General features: G+C 34.0%; 1 protein-coding gene and 1 long non-coding RNA gene across 2 annotated transcripts; both read left to right on the top strand.

The window, feature by feature from the left end:
- The first annotated feature begins 930 nt into the window (after window positions 1-930).
- On the top strand, window positions 931-7,039 carry LOC132645850 (protein VERNALIZATION 3-like). Its single transcript, XM_060363122.1, has 4 exons — window positions 931-1,267; window positions 1,757-1,818; window positions 5,419-5,459; window positions 6,576-7,039. Exons 1-4 carry the CDS (start codon window positions 1,070-1,072, stop codon window positions 6,806-6,808), a joined length of 534 nt encoding a protein of 177 aa, XP_060219105.1. The 5' UTR covers window positions 931-1,069; the 3' UTR covers window positions 6,809-7,039.
- A 6,571-nt stretch (window positions 7,040-13,610) lies between these two features.
- Window positions 13,611-18,730, top strand: LOC132637217 (uncharacterized). Its single transcript, XR_009581540.1, has 5 exons — window positions 13,611-13,900; window positions 14,689-14,740; window positions 16,053-16,138; window positions 16,884-17,147; window positions 18,185-18,730. It is a non-coding gene; the product is annotated as an uncharacterized LOC132637217 (long non-coding RNA).
- The last annotated feature ends 1,394 nt before the right edge of the window (window positions 18,731-20,124 follow it).

Genomic DNA, 20,124 nt, shown 5'->3' with positions numbered 1-20,124 from the left:
CTTTTGTGCTTAAGTGCTCGATTGTCTGCGCAACAGTTGAGCTCTCTTTACTAATTGATATACATGCTTGGGAAAGACGTTGTTTGTTTAGAGAAGGAGTAAAGAGATTGTGATCTGATTATTCTTAAATTTGGGCTAGGATTTGTGACTAGGATAGGAATATACTTAGTTACCGCAATCAATTACTTACGGTGCTTTTATTGCGTTCTGGATAAGACAAGACCATAGGAATATAGGAGGCGAATTATCTTGAATCGGCGAGTGGTGATTCGAAAGAATACTGTGAGATTAATAATCCGGTTAATTAGCAATTGTGAACAAAATTACTAAGGTAGAATGCTTGAATGACTCAATAGAATTGGTGAACCAGCCACGACCCTGGAATATCTCTAAAATCTTGATAAAAGCAACTCTCAAAGATGCTCATAACTCAATTCTACTTTACATTGTTAGTTATTTAGTTTTCAGCATTAAGTTATAAAACAAACAAAGCTCTTATTCATTACTTGCACATTTAGTAGCAATAGTTTATTTTCGTAAAAGTATCGGTCATAAGTCTCTGTGGGTTCGACATCCGATTTTATATAATCACTATATCACTTGTACGACCACGTACACTTGCGTGTGCATTTGAACGCAACATTTACGTGTTATAATTTACTACAGGTTAACAAACAACTATAGTGTACAATGTTTTTACACAATCAGTATCAGTGGCAGAGCTAGAAGCCGAGCTATGGGTTCGACTGAATTCAGTACCTTTAGTTCAAAGTACAAATTCGAGCTACGCCTTTGATCGGTATCTAGAAGTTAAATCCACAAAAAGCCTATTCGATTGAGTACAAGAATTCCTAGAAAACCTATGGCTATAAGGTGGGAAAAGAGAAAAAACTACGTACTAGATTCTTTTGGATGATATAACAGCAAAGGTGCTAGCATGCACACAACAGACGCATATATATATATATATATATATATATACACACCCTACCCCTACATTTGAAAAAACATACATAGCCCCATAAGAAACTAGCTAGCGTCTTGTGTTGTAGACACTCAATACAACACAATGCCAAGAGAACGAGAACCTCTAGTAGTTGGTCGTGTGATAGGGGATATATTGGACCCTTTCACAAGATCTATTAGCCTAAGAGTTAAATATAGGGACAGAGATGTTAATAATGGCTGTGAGCTTAGGCCTTCCCAAGTTGTTAACCAGCCAAGGGTCGAAGTTGGCGGAGATGATCTTCGTACCTTTTACACTTTGGTAATATTTCATCTTTTTTTTTCATTACTGATTTTTTTTTTTGGTAAATAAACAAAAAATTATTATGCCAAAATCATTTATATGTAATCTAGAAAAAACACTATGGGTGAGGTGGTGGGTTATAGAACTTGTTTTCCCTACGATAAGTTATTTTCTTGATTTGTAAGGTTCATGTTTTCATAGAGCAAAGCTTCCAAACATTTATTGTTCAATCAAACACGAAAAAAGTGAAAAATGTATAATAAAAAAAACTCCTCCGTACCAAACACACCCTGTATTAAAGGATCAGGAAGAGAAAAGGTAATGTGGATGGAATCCATACTTATTGAGTGAGAGATTTTCATCCATGTTATTATCTGAAAAGAGGTATTGGTCAAATTAGTAATATAAGATCTCAAATTAGTAAGATAAGTTCTTAAATTAGTAAGATAACATCTTCCTCTAATCGCGCCGGTGCTCATGTTCTTTTTTATTTTTCACTTTTCGAAGGTTATGGTGGACCCTGATGCTCCAAGTCCAAGTGATCCAAGTCTAAGAGAATACCTTCACTGGTCGGTATCATCACCTTTCTCCCACCTCCTTATTCTCTCTTCTTTTAACCTGTTTGTTTTTGGCTTTTTGCACTCCCATTATATTATTTTAAGAGATTAATTATAAGAGTTCGCTATTAGTTTAAATCAAGAGTAATGTGATGATAGTTGTGATGCAGCGGGTAATGAAGAAAGTGAGGTTATATTCTTGAGAGTATGTAGGGGTCGGATAATATTTGTTGTATTTGAACGTAAATTGTACTTGAAAACAAGCTATTAAAACTTTATACATGAAAATTATTATTTCAATATTGAATTTAAGTTATATACATCAATAATGTAAAGAACCTTTTATACCTACCATTAGTGTAGTTTACAATACAAGTTAATTATCATTTTTATTAAGTTATCAATTGATCTTTATTGTAAAGATCACACTTAATTACGTTATAAGTGACCTGATTGTGTAAATAATTTTACACTAGCAATAAATAGAACTTATAAACCCCTCTGTATTTTAGTTAAAATATACTCTTTACAGACGGTTTTTTTAAAAAAAAAAATATTTCAGTAATATTTTAAATATTTAGCAATACTGGTGGCCAAATTTCTTCAAGGTGCAAATAATGAGTTCAGAATTTGCCAAGTCTTTTCCTTTTTTCCGAGGTTTCTTCAGGAAGTTTATAAACCATCTTATAATATCTTGGGTCAGAACCTGTCACTGACCATCGTATAATTCCCAATAAAAACTTCCAGAATTCATTTAAGAAGACGACAAAAGGGAACAAAAAAAATCAGTCCTCAGCACTATAGTTTATACTCCCTCTATTTCAATTTATGTGAACCTATTTAACTGGACACATATTTAAGAAAGAGGGGAAGATTTTTAAACTTGTAGTGTTAAATGAGTCACATATAGTTTATGTGGATATAAATCAGTTCATAAAGATAAATTGTTTTCAATTATAAAAAGAAATCATTCTTCTTGGCACTTAATAAGAAAATAGGTTCACATAAATTGAAATAGAGGAAATAGTATGGTTGCTTCATGTCCTAGAATCATGCAGAAAGCATAAACTTTTAATTTTTTACCATTTTACATGGATTATTTATTTATTAATTCAGACATACCATGTTAAATAAGATGATGTGACGGATGATCACACAAACTTTTCTTTATTACCCTAAGGCAGTTAAATTATATTTTAAAACGAAAAAGTTACTCAATTTTACATGAATATCAAAAAAGTCACAGAAATTATTTTGTATAACCAAAATAACACTCGACATTATCTAATTAGTATCATATAAAATGTCTCATTTGTTTCCTCCTAATGACTTTATAAATAAATTTAATGGTACTTTTTGTGTGCACTAAAAGAAGTACTTCCTCCGTCTCATAAGTGTCACTTTAGCCAAAAAAAAATTATCTCATAATAAGTGTCATTTTAGGAAATCAAGACATAAATTAACTAGTTTTTTTCAACTCTACCCTTACACAAAAAGTGACAAGTTTATGTATTCAAGACAAAAACACACATATTAACTTGATATTGTTAGATTCTCAATGTCAAACGGACTACTTATACATGCTCTAATCAAGAGGGAAAAGTAATTTATATTTATTATATAAGGGTAATTTAGTAAACTTCACATTAAATTATTGATTTCTTAATATGCGTGTTTTTGGGTAAGGTAACACTTATGAAACGGAGGGAGTAGTATACAATAAAATCAACGAGTACTAGTTCTGGTATGACTACTCGTCGATTTGTCCGTGCTTTCCCAAGAAGACCGTATAAAGACCGGTTCTGCATACTTAAAAAGACAAGAAATCTTTCTTTCTTTCTTTTTCTTTCTGACTGAAGTCCGAGTTTTCATCCCTTGAATTTTGTCATCTTCACTACTAAAAGTAAAAAGGTTGTCTGTTTTTATTCTTTGGGTTGTCCTTTTGATTTGGCTTTGATAGGAATTAAGAGTCAGTATAAACACTTATTAGTTCGTGTGCCACCGTTTTATCACAGGGTTAATACTTATGCCCACTTGGTATTTACATTAGATCACATCAACTTATTATGGTCTATGTATTTAATAGAGTGAGCAGGCATATTAATTAACTATGAATAAATGATTAAAAAAATGGAAAATTTTCAGAAATATATAATTTGCTCACTTACATTGCGAAAAAATAGCTCAAAACTTACATTGCAAAGCTTTAGCCCAAAAACACTTTTATACAGTGTTATACACTTATATACAAAAGACAGGTACATTATGTATATAAGTGTTTGAAGGTGTATAATGTGTAGGTAAATACGCACATTTATACACAATTATTCAAAAATCCGGTATACATTATTATACACATGGTATACAATATTATACAAAACTCTGATTTTTTTTACAACAAAGATTAAAAACTCGATATACATTATTATAAACCCAATATACAAAACATTATACAAAATTATAAGAGGTGTTTATATACTCATATACTCTATTATACAAAATTATAAGAGGTGTTTATACACCCATATACGCTATTATACAATATTATATACTATTATTATACAAAAACTAACTTCGTCTTCTTCCTTGAATCCAAGCACCAAATCCATCCAAAACACCTCAAAAGCTACACCACATCACCCTAAATTTCAGGTTTAGGTTCCTCAATACGTACCAAATCTTTTGCAACAATACCCACTTAAAATGGAGCTTATTTATGGAAACCCGATTTCAAACTTTGAAGCTTTGAGCTTTAACAATGGCCACTTATGGAGTTTCTGCTTCTTGTTCGTGTTAAATCAATGGATAATCATGTTTTTAGCTTCAAACAACAAATTCTATTCAACAAATTCGAACTCCTCGAACCAAATTAAAGACAACTTTGAAATCTATAAATGTCAAAATTGAGCTTTGTCATGTACTTGGCTTGTATTTAAAAAATGAATTACTCCAAGTATTGTTGCTAATATTTATGTATTTCATTATTTTCTCTGAATTGCTGAAATTTTATTAAATTATTTTTGACACTGTCACACGTAGATTTGGCTGGTGGAAGAATAGATAGAGAGTTCATGTGCATATGTAGAAAGAGAGAGAGGAGGGGGAGGGAGTGGGTGGACAGAGAGACAGAGTGGATCATTTTTTGTAAGATTTTAAAAAATGGATCAAGTTTGATAGCATTATTGCCTTAATTAACATAGGGTGTAATTATACGAACAATGTCGTGCATCTATTGATTTAATGTAAACATCAAATTGAGGAAATGTCTACCTACGCATCATTTGCGTATTGTGCACCTAATATTTTCGCATAGTCAATATTAGTGGTTCCTTGATGCCCCCACAAAATTACTCCAATATCACTATCTAATAAAAATACAAGAGGAAAAATACCCTGAAAAGGACCGGTACTTTTTAAAAAATCTGATGAACCCTTAATTTTTAGGTCTTATTAAACTTAATTCTCAATAGAAGTGATAAACTTTTTCATTTTATTAGCTGTTTATGTGAAGAACAGAGAATTGCCAATTTAGTTCTTTTCTTTTCCTTGTCTATTTATCTCTTGTTATTTATCACACTAAGTATCAGTGTTTTGTTAATGAACCGTCGACAGGTTGGTCACTGATATTCCAGCTACCACAGGTGCAAATTTTGGTGAGAATCCTGTTTTTTCTAGTTGTTTTATTTCTGTCTTTCCATGTCTTCACTTTTATTTTGCTTGAGTTTCTCTTCGCATTCAAAATCATAAAATTTGTGAAGCCAATTTCCTTTGAATTTCATGTCCTCCTCTTTCGTTTCTCATTTTGTTGCTTCCCCCAAATTTGAACCAAACATTATCCCTATCGCTTTATTGACACAAAGGATTGAAAAAACAATGATAAGATAAGGTATTCATATTGGTGAGCAATGTTGCGTTTTATCATGTTTGTCCAAAACTTGTAGAACCTGGGAAAGGGAATGAAATCAATTTTCAACGTGACTGATGTGTCCTTATAAGCTTTCCTAAAGGGATGCTAAGTCGTGATCTTTTGTAGGATTTAAGTCCCACCACTAGGTCTAGCACGGCTACGCCTAAAATTCTTAGGCATACTCAAGTTCGTGATCTTTTGTTACCATAAAAAGATGGAGATTGTGGGGTCTGCAAATTAAATCTTTTATTGGTCACTTTTAACACATGCCAGTTGATTTTTCCCATTTTTGCTAAAATTCAAACCAAGGAATATGCTGAATCATGGCATATTAGACTATGGAGCCCGTTTGGTTTGGTTGGTGAAATAAGCAGACTTAATCACCTTATAACACTCGGTATTACTTACACATTACTCCACTTGGTTCCTTTTTTTTTTTCCCATAAATAAATATCCGCATAAGGTGTGCTAGAATCTAGATATTATTTTTATGCATAATAGAATATAAAATATAAACACGGCATAACTTGTCTTGAAAACGAACGCTGCCCAATGTATGTACTACTGCTAAACTTTAATCGCCATGCATAAAACAAAAATTTGGAGATCTTTAACTTTTTAATTTTCTCTTACTGTACTCGAATTAATCATCCTAATTAGCGAAATACAGACTTTAATGTTGCCTTTTTCGTAATGTGTTTTGAAAGAAACTTGTCGAACCATGAATCCATACGGCAAGTAATAAACAGCCTCACATAAATAATGTTTGTTATGCGACTCAAAAAATAATTTTTCTCCATAAAACACACAGTACTAGAAATATTTGTACATGAAATTGAGGAGTTTATCGGTGTGTTTGTAGGGCAAGAAATAGTGTGCTATGAAAGTCCAAGGCCATCAATGGGAATCCATCGTTTTGCATTCGTATTGTTCAGACAATTGGGTCGACAGACAGTGTATGCTCCAGGATGGCGTCAGAACTTCAACACAAGAGATTTTGCAGAACTCTATAATCTTGGTTTACCAGTTGCTGCTGTCTACTTCAATTGCCAAAGAGAGAATGGCAGTGGTGGACGTAGAAGGTCTGCCGATTGATCACTTGATTGTTCCCTTTTAATATTTTATCTATCCCATATGCATCTACCAATAGAAAAAAAATAGTTGTTAAATTAAAGCCTGTATGCAACAAAATGGCACATTAGCTAACCAGCAATGCCATTGCTATCCATCTTTACTTTCTGTGACTGCATAATACAAGTGTATCTTGTATTATTACAGAGAAGATATAGAGTTCTCATATAAATAGAAGTTAAACTCTTTTTATTCTTCAAAAATCATACCTATTAATTTTGACCGTGTATTCGAACAAAAATCTTTTGGACGTTTTTTGATATAAAATTTACAAATTTGAAACTACGTAAAAAGTACTGTATGCACAATAATTGAAAATTCAAAATACTTAAAAGACAAATGAAAAGTTGTGGTCAGAGAAAACTTGTTTGAATCTCGAAATCCGAAAGTGACACATAAATTGGTACGGAACGGGTAGCATTATACTACTAGTATTTATTTTTCTTCTTTCAAACAAATTGGTAAAAGCAAATTCGTTTGCACGTATGGAATTGTTAAGCAGACTCTAAAAACAAAGAGTATATTTTATTAGTATTAGTTTTATGGACCATCAAAATATAACTTTTCTTTACTTTTATATAATTTGGCATAAAACCAAGTCCTCAGCAAAAAATCTAGAGGAGAAATACATGTAGGCCAGCAAAAGGCCGACTCTTGTCAGCAAACAATTTGAGTTTTGAAACCCCAAAACAGACAATCCAACTTTCTTTTGCTTTATTTCCTCCGAGTTCGTCAGTCCATCCCATGATTCTGCTTGTGCTAATTTATCCAAGATACACTCAGTGTCAGAGCTGCAATATTAGCTACGGGTCTGAGCAAACTCTTGAGTAACTTTGGATTAGATTTTTTATTTGTATTAAGAATTTATTAATCATGTATAAGTTGTTGATTCTCTCACATCGGTTGTAGGATGGGTGTTTGGACTCCTTATATGTATTTGGGCAATTCTCTCCTCATGAGCTAGTATTTGGGTTGAGTTAGGTCAAAATCCATTTCTTTACATAGTATCAGAGCAGGACTCATCCCACATTCATTGTTTAACCGATCTCTTATATTGTTCACACTCCAGATGTCCAGTCTTGGGCATGCGGGAGTGTTGATTCTTCCACATCGATTGTGGGATGGGTGTTTGGACTCTTTATATGGATTTGGACAATCCTTCCCTCATGAGCTAACTTTTGGGATAGAGTTAGATCCAAGATTCATTTCTTTATGTAAGTACTTAATTGTGAGCAGAATAACAAAATAGCTCAATGAATATGATGGCACAATTACAATTTATAAATATAAATTTTAAATCTTGACTCTACTGTACACCATTTTGCTTAAACTTCTTTATATTGCAACTTGCAAGTAGTAACTGTTTATAGTTGCTCGAGAAAACTTCAACCTATTGACTGAGCTTTGTTAGTTGTGCCAAATGCACTAAGAGAAGTCAATGTTATAAAAGAGGTCAACGTTCTAGTGGTAGTCAAGGATGCCATGTAGTCATTCAGTCCTAATATAGTTGTTCCGTTTTACTTATCCAGAATCAATTTGATAATTTTTTATCGAGAATCAATTTGATATATATATATATATATATATATATATATATATATATATATATATATATATATATAGTACTATATTACAAGAAAAATCCGAATTGCCAACCAATTTTACCAACAACCCAAATTCATTAGCAAATTAGCAACAAATTACTAACACATTAGTAACCAAATTGTTTTTTTAGAATTTAGCAAGGGATTTCTAACGGATTACCAACCAAAATTTTACTAACTAAATACTTTAGTTGGTAAATATGGCGGGAGAAAATGGCGCCTAATTTAGCAACTTCCTACAAACGGTTTACCAACCGAAATATTGCCAACAAACACCTTTCGTTGGTAATATTATCAACGGATTATATATCGGTTGGTAAATATGATAGTAAGAAATAAAGTATAGTTTATTAACAGATTACCAACAAATTACCAACCAACCATTTACCAACGACGAAATTTTGTTGCTAATTTTACCAACCAATTAAAAATACGTTGGTAAATTACCAACAGATTGTTATTTGTTGGTAAAGTTGCTAACTAATACTCAAGCGGTTGGAAATTCTTACCAATGGATTAAGATTGTGGTTTGCAAATTACTAACATATTAGAATTAGTTAGTAATATACCAACCGATAACTAATCCATTGGCAAAATTTACCAACCGATACATCTTTAGTTGGTAGTATTACATACAAATGCTAAATCAGTTAGTAATTGCTACCAATTGAGATCAAATTCATTAGTAAATTACCAACTGATATTGAAACAGTTGGTAAATTTACCAAACGAGAAATTAAAGTGGTTGGTAAATGACCAATTGGTGCTCAAACGGTTGGTAAATATAAGGATGGTGCTAAATCGATTGATATTTTTTGACGAATTTAACATTAAATAATAAATTTAGTGATGGATTCTACATCAATTGATATTGTTTTATGAATCTAGCATTTAGTGGTAAATTTATCTTTCTTTATAAATTTAACGGCAAAGGGTCAAAAATACTAAAGAACTATTCGAAATCGGTCACCTATACCCTCCGTTAGTTTTTCGTGTCGAAAGGGCCCTTGCTGTCAATGGACGGGACCTCAAATACCTCTCCACTTAACGATTGACCATTTAAGCTGACGTGGCAATGCCACGTGGAAAAAATTATCTACATGGACGGCCACACGTCAGCCTCTATCCCTCTTATTTTATTTTTTCACCAGGCCCCCCTCTTCCTCCCACCCCTCACCCAAAAAAAATTTAACAAAAGTTTTGATTTTTTTTTCTTTTTCACCAGCCCCCCTCCTCCTCCCACCCCCAACCCCTCCCCCCACCCCTAAAAAAAAAAACTTCTTTTCAAGTTTTTTTTTTGGGTGGGGGGTGGATGGATGGTACAAAAAATCAAAAACAAAAACTTTTTTTAAAACAAAATTATTTTTTTTGGGTGGGTGGGTGGAGTAAGAAACCAAAAAATAATAATTCAAAACTTCTTTTCAAAAAAAAATAATTTGGGGGGGGGGGGGGGGGGAGGGGGTAGGGGGTGGAAGGGTGCAAAAAACCAAAAACAAAAACTTTTCAAAACTTCATTTTTTAGAGGGTGGAGGTGTTGGGTCACGGGGGCTGGAGTGGGAGGAGGAGGGGGGCTGGCGAAAAAAAATATTGGGGGGTAGGGGGTGAGGGTGTCACGCCCCGAACCATGGCCTGGACGTAACACGGCACTCGGTGCCTGACTGCATGTGACTGAGCGAACCACATGGCTTGCTGAATCATCATACATAACATAAGCGGAATATAACGTGAATGCATGATGAGCCTTTATAAAACGTAGTAAGTCATAATACTTAATAAAAATACTTGTTTAAACATGAGTGCGGAAATAACATGAATGAGCCAAAATGGCTATACGACTCCGAATGTCTGACATGACATAACTGACTTGTCTAGTCTATGAAACCTCTATCATGAGTCTGACTGGAAAACATACTTACTAGGACAAGGCCCCCAGCATACCTTAGATGCATAACTAATCATAAACAAAAGTTAACTAAACTCCGAATGAGATGGGGCTCACCAATAAGCTGGTACGTGCAGATCCTAATGAGCGGAGGCGTCGTCCTGTAAGTTCGTACCTGCATCGTGAAATGCAGGTCCCCGGGCAATAAAAAGGGAACGTCAGCACATTGAATGTACTGGTATGTAAAACAACTAAAAGAAATAACATGGGACATGGAATAACATGATAAGAACTGAAACTGAAAACCTGGACATGAACATGAGCATGAGCATGAGTACATATATATATCATAAGTAAAACATGATAAGTAGGGAGAGCAATAACTTATAACCGATCCATGGTCTGGTGCTTGTGTCCCGCCAGCAGAACACTCAGTCCTTGCCAGGGAACATGAGATTTGATAAAATATGAAAGGATCCAGTCATTATGAGAGATCATCCGGGACATGGGTGGAGCGATCCTCATCCTACGGTCGCTACGTAGTTTCAGGCTATCTGAAGCCCTCCTCGGTAATTAATGCAACTCCCAAAACATGAACATGTAAAATAGTGGCACTTGCTGCCCATGGTATATCATGAATCATAACTTGCTTGTACATAGTGTTCATGAATCATAACTTGCTTGTACATGGTTTTCATGAATCATAACTTGCTTGTATAGTTTCATAAGATAACTTGTCATAGTCTTGCAAAACATGTTTTTGGTTCATGAGTAATAACAATAGTTCGTAATCATATATATATACTTGACTTGAAAACATGCTTGTAACTTGCTGGATGAAATCATAAAGTTTCATATAAACATAATGAGAACACATGAGGAAGAATTCATGATTCATGGATTAAGCTAGGATTCCTAATAACTGTAATGGAAGATTAGGAATATAATAACGAATATAGATACAAAATTCATGTACATAAATACATAAATACGGGCTACCAATATGTTGGGTTTAATGCCCTAGGATTTGAACTTCATGGATTTTAAGAAACGGATCATGGGGAAGAACGTAGAGATTCCCACATGTGGATGGAAGTTCTACATACCTTAACTTCCTGGTTTTGAGCGTATCACAATGTCCTTCAATCCCTTCAACTTTAATCTATAGCAATACGGGTCATAGGGACTCTATATTAGCAACAATATCCATGCTTTGTTCATCTAAGCATTTTATCAAACACTTGGTGGGCATGGAGCTCCACAACCTTCATTAATGGTGTTTTCTTCACCCAATCCCCACTCTATTACTTTTAGTTGATTCTACAATCTCAATTAGGTGTAATTAACATCATTCTTCATCACCCACATGAATACAACAATCCCAAGTCAACAATCCAAAACTTTTAGGCTAAACACTGGCCTATTCTTAAAGTGGACAATCTGTGCCATGGACTTGGATTGTGACAAATTCATTCAGCTTGGGCTTAAGCTTCTGTCTTGATATTCTTATCTATGTTAATTTGTTTATATAACTTCATTTTATCATTTTAGTTACTACATCATGTTAGCTATTCGTAATAGTTATTGACTATTATAATTTATTATATATAATGACTATTGTTATTTTATTCAAAAAATTATCAATTTACAAAAAGTAGTAGCACTTTTATTTTTTTGTGATGGTATGTTTTCGTCTTTCCTTACTACATAATATTCTTAAATGGTTATAGTGTGATGATACTAGATAATTTTTTTTGTTTATATCATTATTTTCATTTAAGCTTTTTGGAAAGAAAAAAGAAGAAAAAATTTAAGCAAAAAAAAAAAAAGAAGAAAAGTCTAAGATACGAAATTGGGGAAATTGGCTCCAAAAATCAAAACTCCCTCCCAAATTTAATTTCATTTTCATCTCAATCTCTCTCCCATTAACCCCCTCTCCCTCCTAAACTTTCCCTCATTTGAGATATCACACGAACCCCTTCACAGTCGGATGTCACCATCACAATTTTCAATCGGCGAACTCTCCTGTGGTAACTTCCTCCTTCCTAATCTCCACCTCTCCCTCGTTCTTATCTCATATTTTCCCTAATTTCATATAAATGATTAATCCAAATCAATTCAATAACCCTAACTCCTGCCCGTTGGGTAGCTGTCATCACCCTTTCGCCAGCGAACAACAACTTATGAGTTCTCAAAACGAAGAGGTGGGATGATATATTATGAAAGAAATATATAAAAGATTAGGGATGACATACGATGAACTAATTTGTAAAATATTAGTGCTGATATTTGCTCAATTTTAATTTTGTATGTCTAAAACTTCTTTGATTCATGCTTTCACATATTTTTTTTACTGGAAATTGGTCAATTTTTGTGCTTGTGCTATTTTTGATGTTTCTATTAGTGGCCAGATTCAGGGGTTGGATTTCCCCATTAACGGATCTGTCAAGCTTGCTAATCTTGATAATATAGATGCAGAGGAGACCAGTTCTAATAGTAGCAATGATAGAGCAAAATCATGGCATAATTGCAGTTGAGTTATATCCCCCAATCCATGTGCTCCTGTTCATGGTAGTTTCTCTTAAAAGCTTTAAGTTAAGTAACTTATCAAAATAATTGCTCCTATAAACTTTAAGCTTAGCTAATCCTACCATGTGTTAGAAATTTCTTAACGTGCATTAATTGTATTACTTGGTTGGGATGTTGCTAAAAGTTGTTTGGTGAAGAACTTTTTATTATAATGTTGTATTGGGTTGATGCTTGCATGATTACTGTTTTTATGCCCATCTAAGAAAATTGCAAAGGGGATTAGTCATATACATTGGGATGGCTTCAGACAGTATTAGTCAAATAATCAAGTCACTATTTTGAAAATCTTCTCAGGAAGATTTAAGGGAGTGGATACTAATAATTTGCTTTGTCATATTTTAGCTTAATATCACATTTCTTTTGAGACGAGGGTCTATCGGAAACAGTGTTATGTCCCGCATTTTTGGGCAATCGGATAATTCGAGATAATCGCTGGAAGATAACAAGCAAGGCCTTATTTTTATTTTGTTTGGCATACAAGTTGTTTATGAAATTGTTTGAAGTGGGAATGTTAAGAAAGGTCAAGGGTGTAAAGGGAAGTTCGCAATATGACTCGTGGAAATATGGAGGAAGACGAAGGGTAAATTTGGAATTCGGAATTTTATTTTTATTTTTCTTGAAGTGCAAAATAGAACAAAAAAAAAATGGGCTTGGGTCATTGGACCATGTTGGCCGTCCAAGTGGGTGGGCTTAGGCCCAATTAAAAGCTTAATGGACAAGATTTAAAAGATGACTAATTTATCTTTATCCTCATAATATTTCCTAGAAACTTCAAGAAGTCTCAAGAAGAGAAGAAGGAGATAAATCTCCAAGGCCATTCGGCCAAAGCAAAATTCAACACAACCTTGGAAAAAATTTTCTTCAAAAATCATTTTCTACCAATTGAAGGGTTCCTAGCAAGGTGGAGTGGTTCTTGGAACAAGAGAAATTCATATTCTTGCAAGTTACAAGTCTTAACTAAGTGGGAAGTTAAGGAAGAAGGTAAGAATTCATTCTTCTCCTTTCTTTATATGTTATGGATATTGGTGCATGTTGTAGTGTACAAAAATGGATGAAATTCATGAGGAATATGAATATAGGGGTGTGGCCGTGCATGTGTGTGTGTGTAGGAATCATGTTTTAATTATTTTATCTCGTGGTTAGTTGTGGTTGTAATGAATGCTATGTTAATAATTGAAGTTGGATGATTTTAGTGAAGTTGTAGCCATGTGTGTATGATGTTGGCCGTGAGTTGTATATCACATGTATAGCCGTGTATATTTGGTGAATCATGAAGGAATGGTGAGCAAGTTTTATTTGGTATGTTGGTTGTTGTGTGGTGGATTTTATATTGCAAATGAAAGCCTAATGAGCTTAGTGAAGTTGTTGTAATTGGAGACTTGTTTTAGAGAGTATGTTAATTGAATACAATGTTCTTACATGTATGGAAGACAATAATATTAGTATGGTGTTGTTGGAATATAAATTATAAGGTTGTTATTGTTTTTATTGGAGTTGGAAAGTCTTGAAGGAAGTAGTATGTTAATTGAAGTGTTAGAATGTATCTTGGGTTGATTATTGAAATTGTTAGTATGGTTGTTGACATTATGTTGATAGTTTGGCCGGGTTAAATTCCCGGATTGTTGTTGATTAAGAATTGGCTAAGTTGAATTTTGGGGATGGTGTATTTACAGGGGAAGTGCTGCCGAAATTTCGGTAGACAAGTGTTATCTTAAGATTCAACTTCTAAATGCTCTAATCAATGTTTGGTAAATGTGACCAAATTGTAGATTTTGACGGATTTGCAACTTGAAGTTGGAGTAACATAAGGAGCGGAAAAAGGTATGTAAGGTTTTACTCCTTCTTCTTTGGCATGTCTTAGGCATACTAGGTTGGATACGAGCCTCGGGGATAACTCTATTCTCCGGAATCCGCACCTAAAGTTACCCCTTTTTCATTCAGTAGAATTGAATTAGATATTCATGAATAGTTGGGAGAATTGCCTAGATATCTAAAACTTGCACAAATGAGACCCGACCACCTTAAAACTCTCACAAGTGACGTCATGAAATGTAATGTACGTAAATTTTGTACGCTACCTCACTCGGCCCGAGGTGGGCCCATTGTTCCCGGATTTTCTTTATTGTTCCGTATGACTTCCTTTGAAGTAGAATCCAAAGGAAACTTTTGATCCTTGTTCCGTTTATCAAACGATAAGTACCGTAACTATTCTAATGGAAATATGTCTATGATGACAATGATAACGATGATGCTAAGAAAGAGCATATGTCTATGATGAGTATGACAAGAGTGATTCCATGACCAAGAGTCTTAAGTTAAGGATTCAAAATGAGTATGAAAGTGTCAAACTAGTTCTTGAATTTTTATTCTATTTCTTGGTTACGACTCTATTTTTCTAAAAGACTCTAAAGTATATGAATGAATGTTCTATGAGGCTCGTGATCTTATTCTACGTTTTCTCTTAAAGCTATTCCTTATTGATAGTCTCGCCTTATAATGCTAGTCCATTCAAGGTGAGACAAAGTCATGATGATTGTTCCATAATGTAATCGGAGGTTACCGACCTTACGTCACTCCGATGGACACACGATCTTCCTTGGGCTCCCCTGCATGCTTATATGATATATGTATATGATATGTATATGTACATTGGGGGAGGGACATATGTTTCATTGCCACCTGGTCAGCTGGCGTTATCATCCCGGACGCGGGATGCCCAGACGCGGGATATATGGGCGAGCCGGCGTATTTCGACGCAATGTGGGCGAGCCGACGTTGTTCGGTGCTATGATATACATGATATGATATGACATGATACGATATAACATGATATGATATGATATGATACGATACGATATGATATGATACCACATGACATGATATAAGCTCTATTTTCTATGTCTATGGAAAAGAAATGTTTCTAAAAAGGGAAAGACAAGCATGCATGGTATCCGGCCTGAAAGGGTATTCCTATGTACATGTTACTTCTTATCTCATTATATGTCCGATGATCCCATGATACTGTTATTCATACTTTATGTTTCTGTTTGTATTATCTTCCATGCCTTACATACTCGGTACACTATTCGTACTGACGTCCCTTCTTGTGGACGCTGCGTTTCATGCCGCGCAGGTCAGCAGGTAGGCGGATTTGATTCCTAGGAGCTCTATCAGCAGTACTTGGCATCGCTCCAGTTGTTCCGGAGCCTCAGTTCCTTGGTACTATTTTGTGTATATATTCAGGCACGGCAGAATCCGGCCCCTCCTATGTATATGTGTACTTTGTTTAGAGGCTCGTAGACAGATATGTACAGTTAGATGTTTTGTACTTTTGATTGTCCTTGTCGCGGTATAATGTGCTAGCAAAGTTTATTAGCCTATGTTTATAATTATGCCACTAATGTTACTGTTAAGTAACGGAAAAAAAAAGATATGGTATAGTTCATACGGCCCACTTGGAAATAGAGGTAAAATGATAGATAAGGGGTGCTCGGTACAAGTATCGGGTACTCGTCACGGCCCCTAGTTGGGTCGTGACCAACAACCTCTCTATCCTAAGGTTGTTGTTATGTATATTAGCTTAATACTTTTATAAAGCTTCTCAAATTGTTGGGACTTGGAACAACAACGAAACAGACCTGAGTGAAAAAAAATAATTCTAATTTAGTAGGAATCTTGTATTTTATTATGATAGAAGTCTTGTATTGGTTATATATATTTTTTATTGACTGCTTCTATTACGCAAGTCTACTTTTTCTTTCTATGCATCCATGTTAACAACATGCTTGCTTTGCTGAAACAGAAAGAAAATAGCTTATAAGAGGTAACAAGTGACTTTTGTCGATTCATCGCTTTTGCTTCTTTTTCTCTTTTTCGAACTACAGTTTTCATATGCTAATAACATTTTTACTACTTACTAGAATTTTTTGTTTTACCTAACAACTAATTACTTCAATTTTTGCAGAACATATTCACAAAGATTATCAAGGAAAAATTGGGTGAGACATCAACATCTAAGAATGAAGATAGTTTTGAAGTAGATGATGGAGCCACAGAAAGAAACATAACAACAAATGAAAATGAGGAAGGATAAAATCAAATGACCAAGCGTCTCAAGTACAGTGTTCTCATAAAGTTGAATTTTTATTTTAAGCTCTAATAAGGGAGTTAAATCTTTGTTCAGTCTGTTGATGATTGCGTTGTGCGTTTACCCGCAGACCCCAAAGAGGTAATCATTAAAATTTTTATCAATTCAACATGCTAAAACACTTCGGTTATCTAAGTAAAATATTGTTGTATTACCAGTTAACCTGTATTTATGCAATGTTTCGTATTTTTTGCTTGTGGATCCTACTTTCACTTATTTCACGCATATTCCGTGGTAGAGAAAAATTCATCATGTCATTTCTGATTAGAACCATTAGCAACTTTCATGATTAGAGAAGTGCATTGACTCACTGATATTTGAATTTTCATATTTATTGGTGTTCTCTAGACTAGAGGTGGGATTCAAGAAGTTCACTTCCTTCCTTTTAAGCAACAACCGCACAACTATTACTTACATAGACTCAATGGCAATTGACATAGGGTAAGCAAAGGTGACGTAAATAGGTAAGGCATATCTTGACAATCATAAGACTTTTTACTACAAGAATAGTATGACTCCTGATTGTAAAATAACTGCATATCATATAAATTATCAAAAATGGAACTACATATAACTGATTATTTTAGAACGCCTTGAAGACTTTCGACTGCCGGAGCTTGCTTAACCCAAACTAAAGGACTATTTCTAGAGATAGCCTTGCTGCAATTGCTTGTGGATCCTACTTTCACTTATTTTTGTGCAATGCCTTATATTAGACTTTGATCACTATTAGCAAATTATTTGTTTATTGACATCTCTTTCTTAATAGATGCCTATTAATTATGTAAAAATCAGAAAAACACGGTAAACTGTTACTAGTTTTTTTTTTCTATAGAGAAACTGTACCATCTTTCTGTTACATAACTGTTTATCCAAGCTATAGGACATGCATTGAAAAATATTAGTAGTATCCTTTATCTGAAAAATGTGGCAAGTTGATACCAAACAGGTAATGCATTTCGTATGGGAAAAAAATTAGAGTTTGTTACATCAAATGATTGTTTCTTTAAGGTATTATTTTTAACAGTTAAGTTTTCTATGATGCCTCCCCGAATATGACTTGATGGTTTTTCTTTCAAGAGTATAAGTATAACATTTATCAATTTTGTTGCTTCTAGGATGCTTTCCTATCTAAGATTACACCTGTATCTTAGCCTGAAGATTGATCCAGCGAACCTCCTACAGTTGACTTTTCAAAAATTTATTTGGATGAAGTGGGTGGGATTAAGAAGATGCACCTTTATGGTGTTGGTCTTCAAGCACCTTTCTATGGGCATGTTGGTGAATCCTCCGCGTTCGACATCTCGACTTTGATACTAGAGTGCAAGAATTTGTTGGACATCGTCTTCAAGAAATGAAGCATGAGATGAGAGGAGATCAAACAAGAAATAAGGGAAGAAATGCGACAAGTATTGTGTGAAGAATGAGACCTGAAGTGCAACAAGAGGTGCAAGAGCAAGTTAATCAGATACTTCAAGTACATTGTTCGGGCATTATAGCTCGCTTACCTTCACCTCCTTCTGGTAGACCTGACACGTCCTCGAATCATGAAACAAGTCATATTTAGGTCAATTTTAGATTGTTTTATGTTAGACACACTTTAGATTGTTTCTTCAATTCTATGATAGATGTTATTATTTATGAAATAGGCAATGTTTTTTGGATTTGTTTTACAGCTTTCAGATTTTTCAAAGCTTTATATTAGTATAAATATTAATCATTTGGTTGGTAATATTTACCAATGAATTAACAATCAGTTAATAAATTTCCTGACGGTTTCTAACAAAAAATTTGTTGTTACTAATATTACTAACCAATTACTAACATAATTTAGAAAACTAAATAACCGTTCTTGCTAACGTTTCGAAAATTCGTTGGTAAATTACCAACATAACTTTTCTGTAACTAGAATTGCTAACCAATTACCAATGTACCTTGAAAATTTTACCATCGGACTTGCCAACCAAATTTTATCCATTAGTACAGTTGCTAACGGAAGCCAACAACATTTCTTTTTCTTTACTATAGTTACCAACAAATTACCTACGCAATTGGATAATGAAGAACCAAATTTACTAACTTCTTTTATGTTAGTTAGTAAAGGTACTAACGATATACCAACCGAAAATTGGATAGTGAATCTACCAACGGAAATTTCAGGGCCAAGCTTAAAATATTACCAACAATGTCTTCGGGTGTTTACCAACCAATTTTTAGTTGGTAATTTTACTAACAAATTAAAATTAGTTGGCAAAATTAACCATCGAGCCTTTTAGCAACGGATCAATATCAGTTGGCGTTCGGTTGGTAACTCAATTTGCCAACCGATTTGATCAATTTACCAACGAAATTTTTTGTTGGTAATTGGGGTTTCTTTTGTAGTGTATAAGTTACAATACTTGTCATATTAATATGATGCAAAAATATTTTACCTTAAAATATTTGTCAAAGTTGATTCTCGAGAAAAGACACTAGAATTCTAACAAGAAGTCAGAGAGAGCTCGTGAATCTAACGCCGCAGATTTCTCTACAAGGTACAAGATTCAAGCAATCAATTATATCTCTATAAGTTCCTAAGATCAAGACAAATATTCTAGATCAAGATTTAGGCCCTCGAATCTAAATACAAGTCAAGATCACAATCACAAAATTCAAGATCAAGCTTCAGGCCCTTGAATTTAAGTACAAGTCAAGATAAAGATCAAGTCCACAAAATCTAAGATCAACCTCGAACCCTTGAATTAAATTTTAGAAAAGATGAATCAGAGGGTTTATAAAGATTGCAACACTCATCATATTGAAGTAAAATACTACAATTATTGTGATACTTTCCGGTCTTGATTATTTTCTCAACGCAAATTTTATTCTCTACAATGTTTTTTGCGCCCAGTGGGACAATCTCTACCTCTCATGTTATCTTTTCAACCATCAAAGTTCAAGAACATCGAAATGGATTTTTTTTTTAAAAAGTCAACTCCAAATCAGTCTCCTCTAAGGTTGCTGACTTCAAGTTTTCTTCAAAAGTGGAAAGCATTTGTTCCACCTCGTACTTCTGTAC

Source organism: Lycium barbarum, chromosome 1, assembly GCF_019175385.1.
Source record: "Lycium barbarum isolate Lr01 chromosome 1, ASM1917538v2, whole genome shotgun sequence".
NCBI classification, from domain to species: Eukaryota; Viridiplantae; Streptophyta; class Magnoliopsida; order Solanales; family Solanaceae; genus Lycium; species Lycium barbarum.
Note: the sequence above shows the minus strand (reverse complement) of the source record. Positions and strands in the feature narration are given on the sequence as shown.